Genomic DNA, 8,403 nt, shown 5'->3' on the forward strand with positions numbered 1-8,403 from the left:
TCCCTCCCGGCCCTGCCCGGTTGTCTCCGGTCTCTTTGAGGAGCTCAAAGCTCAGCGCGGTTCGGCACGGCTCGGCTCGGCTCAGCACGGCTCGGCTCGGCTGCATCCCTGGTGGATAGCGGAGCAGCGCCTGGATCCCTGCAGCAGCCGTGCCCGGGGCTTGCAGCCCTCCTGCTCCTGCTCCAGTCCCTCTCCGGGGGTTCTCTTTCCTCCATCCTCACCAAGGGAGATGCTGCCCTCCTTCCTCCTTCTCTCCTTCTTCCTTGCCTCCTTCTTTTCCTCCCTCTTTCCCTTCCTCCCTCCCCCCCTCCCCTCCCCCCCCCCCCCCTTCTGTCTCCATCCCTCCTTCCCTACACCGCAGCTGATGCTGGAGCCCTGAGCCCCAACCAAGCTGGGAGCACGAACCCATCTCCGCTGCGGCCACCGAGCCGTGTGTCGTGCCCAGCTCACCCTAAAACCCTAATGTCAGGGGTCCCGACCCTGCACTGGGGCCGCCACCTCCCCGTCCCCCAGCCCCTGCTGCCATCAGACTGGTTTGTGCCAGCCGGGACCCCTCGGCCCCGTTCGGATCCCCAGCAGCTCCCTTTGGGGACGCCCTGCACTCAGACAGCCCCCTTACAACCAAAACCAGGCTGTGCTCAGGAACAAGGCAGAGCTGTGCCTAAACCTGGGGGTGATGCTCAAGATCTCACGGAGACCCTTTTATTCCCAGCTCCCCTTAAAGCAACCCGGTGCTCTGGATCAGGAGGGAACGGAGCAAACCTTCCCTGGGAGAGCTCTTTCAGAGGTCTCAGTTCAGCCTCCGGTCTCCGTCCAGCTCAGCAGACGGCCCCGAGCGGAGCAGCTGCCAGGAGCCACCTGCACCCCCCACTGCCGGCTTTCTGCCTGTGCCTGACGTTGCTAATTACATCTGCCCGTTAATTCCGCCGACGGCAGACGCGGTTCTGCCAGGGCAGAGGATGGGTCAGGGCAACGACAGCCAGAAACGAGGAAAACCAGCCCAGGGATGGGGACGGGGGCTCGCCCGAGGCTAGGGAGCTGTACCCACAGCCAGACCTGGTGCTGAGCACCCTGCACGCAGAGCCCCCACGTCTGGGGCACCCAGAGCTGGTCGCTGGCACAAAACTGAGCAGCAACATCAGACGTGTCTGGATCAGAGAGTTTTAAGTGGTGAGGCCGGCCCTGAGGTCCGGCATGAGACGTACGCACCGCACCGGGGGGGCAAGGAAGAGGAGAGCGTCTCCCACCCCCGGATCCTGGTATTGAGTCGGGGGGCTCTGAAAAATAATTGGTGAATTTTGCCCAGGGAGACTTCAACACAACTGGGGGGATCCTGCCCCCGGTGCCCGAGCTGTGCTGAGCGTGCTGGTGCTCAGCCAAGCCCCTCGAGGGGCCGGGGTGAATTTTACCCCCCCTGCAAAGAGGAGCTGGAGCCCCCCCCCCGTGCACCCCAGCCCGAGGCTGCAGCTCTGGGGGGCTCCCGGCTCAGCCCTGCTGCGGGAACTGCTTGGGGAGCATCCTCCCCCGATTAAATGGCAGGATCTGGGGTTGGGAAATGTCGCTCCCAGCCATGCAGTGGGGGGAGCTGCCCCTTTTTGGGGTGCTGCAGGGAGAGACGCCCCATTTTGGGGTCAGGCTCCTTCCCCTACACCAGCTTTCCTCTTGCCAGGGGCCCTGCCTGTCGCACCGAGGTGCCCCACATCCCACAGATGTGACCCCAGCACCACGATGCAGGAGACGGGGGGACCCCTGCTCGTCACTGTGCCCATGGCTGGACGTGCCCGGGGACCATGGGCCAGCAGCTCTGCATCTCCCCATCCCATTGCCAGGCATTAAATGAGCAAAGATCAGGGTCTGGGGGATTTTCAAACGCCCCCAAAGCAGGGGTGAGAAGCCCGGCACCTCAGCCCAGCACCCCGGCCATGGGTGACCGGAGGACGCAGCGCCGGCTGCGCTCGGGGGTTGCTTGGATGGGACGAGCCCAGCATGCAGCAGGCAGCCTCGGGGTTATTTTATCCTCTGCGGTTCTCGTGTGCGGTGAGAAAGAGCCCGAGGGGAGGAAGGGGGAGCCGGTGTCGGGGCGGAGATGTGGCCTCAGTCCCCTGCCCTGCCCCGGTGCCCCACGGAGGAGACGCTGCTGCGGGTGCTGCGGTCACCCTGCTCCTGCACAGCCCTGCCGGCTGCTGTATTTTCACCTGCAGGCTCACTTCCTTCCTTCTGCTTCCTCACGTAGAGCCAACGGGCCAAAAAGCAGCGTGGGAAGGAAGGGGGGGGCCTTGGGGTGGCCCCCGACGCCCTGTCTGTGGGGTCCCATCGTGCGTGCGCCCCTTGAGAGGTGCTGGCCCCATAACGAGTCTCCTGCAGGGGTTTTGGGGTCTCAGCCCCTTGTCCCAGGCTGGAGCCCCCAGGAAAGGTCCTGCTTTGAGCAGGTCCCATCACCAGGACGTAGGCACCTGGTTGTGAAATGGAAACAAGCGCGGCAGTTCTGGGAAGAGGAAGAAAACCCAGGAGGCTGGTGCAAAAAGGAGCTCCCGCTGTGGTGCGCAGGGACTCCGGGGGGGTCAGGGGAGGGCCACGCTGGGGTTCAGCTCCGTTTGTGCCCCTGCCAAGCACCCACCTCTGCTCGGCAGCTCTGGGTCTGTGTGAGGGAAGGGAACCTGCAGACGAGGGGAGCCCGTTCTGGGTGCTGCTGGCACCCGAGGGTGGCCCAGGCCCCCCCAACAAGCTCTCGTGGCAGGAGAGCAGCAGGCGCTTCCCTGTGGCCCCCAGGACCGTCATCCTGTGCCCTGCTCGGTGCTGTAAGGCCCATGATAAAACCCAAGTGGGGAGAGGCAGCGACCCTGCCAGAGCCCAGACAGAGCCGAGGGGCTGAGCTGAGCCCTCCGAGCCCCCAGGAGGCTGCATCTGGGTGCAGCACCACTCCCCAGCACTGCCCAGGGTGCACCAAGGCTTGGAGCTCCCGTGCTGGTTTTGCTCCAGCTTGGCATTTAAAGCTGGGCAGAGCTCAGAGCACATCCCCCCGCTGTGCTCCATCCCCTCCCTGTGCTCCATCCCCTCCCTGCAGCAGTTCGGGGTGAGGCCCCTGCCCTCCCGTGCCACCCCCCTGCATTCGTGCACGGGCTCCACGTCCCCGCACCGGGGGCAGGCTCGGGGCTGTGTTCCTCCTGCTGCCACCCTCCCTGCTGCCCCCAGCACCCAGCCTCCAGGCGGGCCAGTTTGCAGAAAGCACCCCAAAGCCTCGATCCCCCCAGCAGACCCCCCCCCAGCCCCAAGCTGAAACTCTCCCAGACAAAAATAACCAGCGCTGCGGTTGCGGCTTGCACGAGCAAGGAAGCAGCAGCAGAAAATCGCCGAGGCTGAGCACCAGCTCCGCACCCCCTGCCTCCCTCCCCTGACCTCTCACTCCCCTGAGAGCAGCTGATGCTCGCGGGCCCCTGGAGCGGAGCAGGATGATGGGGACGTGGCCGGGCTGGGGCTGGCTCCTTCTCCCAGGTGAGGACGGGCGCAGAGCTGCCGAGCCCCCCCAGCGGTGCGGGCTCCCCTTCGGGTACCAGCCCCGGAGCTGAAGCTTCCCATCACCGCAGCCTTTTGGGGCTAAAAGCAGGCAGATGGGGTCTTCCAAAAAGTTCTGATTTCTCACCGTCCAAAGCGAGCCGACAAGGAGCAGCTTGGAGGGAGGGTGCCTTTCCGGACCACGGATGGTTCCTCTCCGTCACCATTTGGCTTCTCCGCAGCGTGCCAGGCTCTCATAGCCCCCCGGGAGGTCAGCGGCCACACGGGCCAGGCGCTGACCCTGCACTGCTGGTACGCGCCCGGCTACCAGGGCTACAACAAGTACTGGTGCCGCGGGGCCTCGCGGGACTCCTGCCGCAAGGTGGTGGAGACCGCGGGGCGAGAAGCGCCCCGACAGCGCGGCCGCGTCTCCATCACGGACAACCACGTCTTCTGCCTCGTCCTGCTCACCCTGGAGGAGCTCTGGGAGGAGGACGCTGGGAGCTACTGGTGCGGGGTGGAGCGGGCGGGCAGGGACATCATGACGCCGGTTACCATCAGGGTTTTGCCAGGTGAGCGCTGGCGTTTTGTTGGTGTTTTTTTTTGTAGGGGAAAGCGTTTTGGGGGAGGTGCTGGGATGTGTCCGGGAGAAACGGTGCAGGGAACAGCTGCCTGGCTCTGCTGGTGTTGGTTGGCACCCAGTACAAACCAGTGGCAGGGCGGCGGCGGTGATGGGTCCCTCGGTCAAGGGATGCTCGTAGGTGCATGCAGGGGTTTGCAGCACCGAGGCCAGTCCTGGGTCATTATTTGGGCTCCCGGTTGCTGTAGCCAGAGAGCTGCCACCAGCTGGCCTCTGCAAACCACAGCAGCTCTGGGATGCAAAGTCTGAGCTCCTGGGTGAGGAAAAGGGGCAGAACCAAGCCCTGCCGCCTCGGGAAAGCCTTGGTTCCTGGCACCCGGAGAGATGCCTCTCCACGGGGAGCTGCAGGGAAGGAGACCCCTTGGGAACAGGGCAGGGGCAAGGGCTGGGGGTGGTACGGGCAAGTGCTCACCTCCTGCTGGTGGGACATGAGGGACCCCAGCTCCCCCCAGGACCACCCCTGACGCGTCCGTACGAGCTGTGCCTGCAAACCCTGCAGCCCCCCTCTCGCCCGGGCCCTCCGATGCCACCACCGAGCTCCTCTACACGGCCAACATCACCAACGCCACTGCCACGGGGTGAGCACCGCGGGGCGGGGGGCTCGCAGACCTGGGGGGCCGTGGGGGTCCTTGCACTGGGGGGCTCGTGGGGACACTCTGGAGCCATATTTTCTGGGGGGTGATGCAGCAGCAGAGCCCCGAGTGTGGCCCCAGGTTGGTGTCCCTGCTTCGTGGCCCATCCTGCGGTGGGCAGGGGGCTGCAGGAGCATGCTGCCAGCCTCCAGGGGGGACGGGGGGGGGAGACACAAACAGCCCAGCTCCTCTTCCCTTGCCTCCAGCCCCCCCGGGTCAGCCCTGAGTGCCCTGGTGCCCACGGCGGTGCTGCTCTCCCTGCTGGCTGTGGCCGGCTCTGCCGGGCTCATCTACGCCCTGTGGAGGAGGAGGGAAGGTAAGGGCACCCAAGGGTGCCACCGCACCCGTCCCAGGCACAGCGGGACCCATCCTGGGGAGCTGAGCGGGGCAGGAGCTGGGGAACGTGGAGGGGGTTGGGCTGCTTTGCCACGGCTCCTTCTGCCCCCAGACAGGAGACCCCTGGGAGCGGTGAGATCTAATCCGAAGGACCAGGCGCAGCTGCACCATCTGGCAAGTGCCCGGCGAGCCCCCAGTGGGACCACCGGTCCCCGCGAGCCCCCCCTGCAGCTGCAGCCTTCGGGCTCCTCTGGGTGCCCGGGGGCACGGCTGGAGCCCGTGGGGCTGAGCCATGCAGGGAGCAGGGCCGGCTGCCCCCTGACCCCGCTGCCCATTTCAGGACTTTGGGGACTCGCTGCCCCCTCGCTCCAACCCCCCCCCGACCCCCTCCAAGCCTGCCTTTGCCAGGGAGCTGGACAACGTCTACGACAACGAGCTGGACCTGACAAAGGTGAGAGCCCAGCATGGGCAGCAGGGAACCGGGAAGCCCTGCAGCACCCGGCCGTGCCGTGCCGCCTGCTGAGCCCCTGCCGTGCACCAGGACCCTGGGGACACACCGCCCCCGCGGCACGGCAGCAGTGCCATGGAGCAGGACGCCGAGCCGGAGGATGAGAACTTCTACACCAACACCTTGTGCCACGACAGGAGCAGGGGGGGGCCCGGCCGCGGCGCCCAGCGAGGAAATTAATTCCTCTGCTCCTAAGGGAGCGCCGCGGGCGGGCAGCGGGGTCCCCAGGTGGTCCCCTGCAGACACACCGGCGCTTTGCTCCGAGCTGGGCAGGGGACAGGGGGGCTGCAGGATGGGAATGAGCTTCACCAGAGGCTGTGGATCCATCACGGGAGGATCTCAGCAGCTTGACAGCCTCTGCCCATGGACAGAGCCCCCGGAGCCCGGGGACACCCCAATTCCCCACCCTCAGTGCGTCCCCGCTCCGTCCCAGCCTCCTGCTGCTGCTTCTGCGGGTTGGCCAACGCCTCCAGATGGGAAAAAAACATCCGATTCCTTCGCACGCTGGTGTCTGGGCTGTTTTCCTGCCTTGGATGTAAATGGGTTGCTTTAAATTTAGATAAATGGCAAGAAAGGACCTCCCTGCTGGGGCTCAGCACGCCTCTGGGACCCTCCGGGTGAAAGAGGGGCCCCGGGGACCCCGGTGGTGCTGGGGCCGTGCCGGTGGGTGCTCGGGGGCACCAGGGTGAGGGGAAACAAAGCTCAGAGCAAGGAAAGAGGAGAGGGACCTGGGGATGTGGCGGTGAGGCTTTGCTGCCAGTTTTCCTGGGGAGGTTTACCAGCAGAAAGCAGGTTGGCGGCCGCCGGCCGCTTCTTGAAGTTACATCTGGAGGTTATCTGCCGTGAGCCAGGGGCCGGGAGGGTGGAGGGCAGCTCCCGGCCAGCCCCCCGGGTCTGTGGGAAGGGAGATAGCCCACGGCCAGAGGAGAACACCGAGCTTCCTCTCACCCTACGGGGATGGACGGTGTGGGAGGCGGGGGACGGAAGGGCAGCACACGGGGAAGGAGCTGCCTCAGCCTCCGGCGGGGTCTCCCTTTCCCCCTTTTCCAGAGGGGCAGGAGTCCTGTGGCGATGAGGCGGGCTGCCCATCACCTGCCTGCTGCTCTTGCTCAGCCTGAAGGTGCCCGTGGCGCTGGCCCTGGTGTGCACGGCCGTGTGGGTGAGGAACCCGCGCAGGAGATGCAGCCCCCGGGGAAACCTGCAGCTGTCTGGGGCATCGTGCAGCCTGCCCGCCCCGACGGTCCCGGGGCATCCCCCTGCCCCCCTGCCCCACACCCAGCACCAGGCACCTCTCCCCCTGCAAAGCCCAAACTGCTGCCGGATCCCCCCAAGGCTGCAGCGGGGAGGGTTCGGGGTGCAGAGAGCCTGCGTCTGCTGAGCTGGAGCTGCTGAGGAAAGGCACTTTGCAATAACCTGGGTATCCTGCTGCTGTCTGTCTGTCTGCCCACGTCCTCCTCCAGCTGCCAGCTCTGGTCAGGGCACCGGGGGCTGCCAACACGAACACTTGGGGACGTGCAGGGAGCCCCGTTTGGGGGACTTGGTGTCCTGGGGGGGACACGAGCACCTGGCTGAGCCCCGCTGCGGGGAGAGGAGCCCTCAGCAGCGCCAGCCCTGCCGGGTGGAGCCAAACGCCCATTTCCAGGCTCCCTTGCAGCTGGCCGAGCCTGGGAGCTGCGTCCCTCCAGCGTCGCTGCGCCCTTCCCACTTCTCCCCCAGCTCGTTCCCAGCAGCAGGACGGATCCGTGGTCTGCAGAGAGCCCGCTTTGGGGACCAGGATCCAGGGGGCCAGGATCCAGGGCCAGGCCGTGTCTCCACCAAGGGGCACCCTCAGTGCTGTCAGACCAGGGCAGACCTCAAGGAGCGTGCCTTACAGCTCCCTCCTCACCTTCGCCGCGGGCGGTGCCAGCAGCGGGGCTGTGCGCGAGGGCCTCTCCGTCCTCTGGGGCGCGAACAGCTCCTCCCAAGTTAGCATCACCTGCAAATGCCTTCGAGTTCTGCATCCAGGTCTTGGAGGAGAACTGGCCCTGGAACGGAGCCCGGGGGAGCCCCACGAGTGACTGGCCAACAGCCTGATGTAACCCAGGCACCACAGCCCTTGGAGGCACGACGGCCCTTTGAGGCCCTGCAACCCTTTGAGGCACCACAACCCTTCGAGCCCGGCCCATCGGCCAGTTTTCACCCACCCTGTTGCGCACCCACCCAGCTCCCCTTCTGCTGAGGGATTTGCTCAGCAAACCGCAGGATCAGCAAGTCGGTGAGAAGGAGGAAGGAGGAGGCTGGGGGGGCTGCTGCAGCCAGGGGACAAGGGGTGGGGATGGGAGGGGACGTCCCGGCCAGGGCAGCAGGGACGGGGCATGTTTGGGGCTCAGGGGGTCCCTGCACAGGGCTGAGCCCCCCTGGGTGCAGACCCCGCTGTGTGCCCCGCTGTCTGGAGGCACCGCGCGGCGCGGCAGCGAGGCACGGAGGGGTAGGGCTGCACCCACCGTGGGGGCTCCCCGGGGGCAAGGGGAAGCGATGGGGCAGGGGCGCAATGTGGGGGCCAGGCACGGGGGCTGGGAGTGCTGCTGGTGCAAGAAGAGGATGTGGGAAATCAGCTGACACCAGAGGTTCCCATGCAGCTGCCTGGCCTCCACCAGTGAGTGATGCTGAGCCACTGGCAAAAGAGGAAGCGAAGCCCCCGAGAGGCACCGAGGAGCATGTCTGGCCGGAGGGCTCCCCGAAGGGTGCCAAAGGCCAGCCTGGCCATGTGGCTGGGGCTGGTGCTGCTCGCCTGCACGGCTCTGTGCCTCCCGGCA

At 66.4% G+C, this 8,403-nt stretch overlaps 2 protein-coding genes across 2 annotated transcripts in view; both read left to right on the top strand.

The window, feature by feature from the left end:
• Positions 1-1,194: 1,194 nt before the first annotated feature.
• On the top strand, positions 1,195-5,788 carry LOC118176010 (CMRF35-like molecule 2). Its single transcript, XM_035342721.1, has 8 exons — positions 1,195-1,201; positions 3,418-3,492; positions 3,735-4,064; positions 4,575-4,710; positions 4,971-5,080; positions 5,213-5,274; positions 5,441-5,551; positions 5,642-5,788. Exons 1-8 carry the CDS (start codon positions 1,195-1,197, stop codon positions 5,786-5,788), a joined length of 978 nt encoding a protein of 325 aa, XP_035198612.1.
• A 2,446-nt stretch (positions 5,789-8,234) lies between these two features.
• The window catches only part of LOC118176012 (CMRF35-like molecule 1), a 4,737-nt gene continuing 4,568 nt past the window's right edge, over positions 8,235-8,403 (top strand). The window contains exon 1 of the mRNA XM_035342722.1: positions 8,235-8,369. Within this exon, the coding sequence (XP_035198613.1) occupies positions 8,251-8,369 (119 nt within the window). The 5' untranslated portion in view covers positions 8,235-8,250. The remainder of the gene's footprint in view (positions 8,370-8,403) is intronic.

Source organism: Oxyura jamaicensis, chromosome 18 (genome assembly GCF_011077185.1).
Source record: "Oxyura jamaicensis isolate SHBP4307 breed ruddy duck chromosome 18, BPBGC_Ojam_1.0, whole genome shotgun sequence".
In the NCBI taxonomy this organism is placed as follows: Eukaryota; Metazoa; Chordata; class Aves; order Anseriformes; family Anatidae; genus Oxyura; species Oxyura jamaicensis.

Coding starts and splice junctions, on each gene's coding strand:
- LOC118176010 (XM_035342721.1), top strand. Junction 3,493..3,734: donor GGGCTGGCTCCTTCTCCCAG/GTGAGGACGGGC, acceptor GCTTCTCCGCAG/CGTGCCAGGCTCTCATAGCC. Junction 5,081..5,212: donor CCTGTGGAGGAGGAGGGAAG/GTAAGGGCACCC, acceptor TTCTGCCCCCAG/ACAGGAGACCCCTGGGAGCG.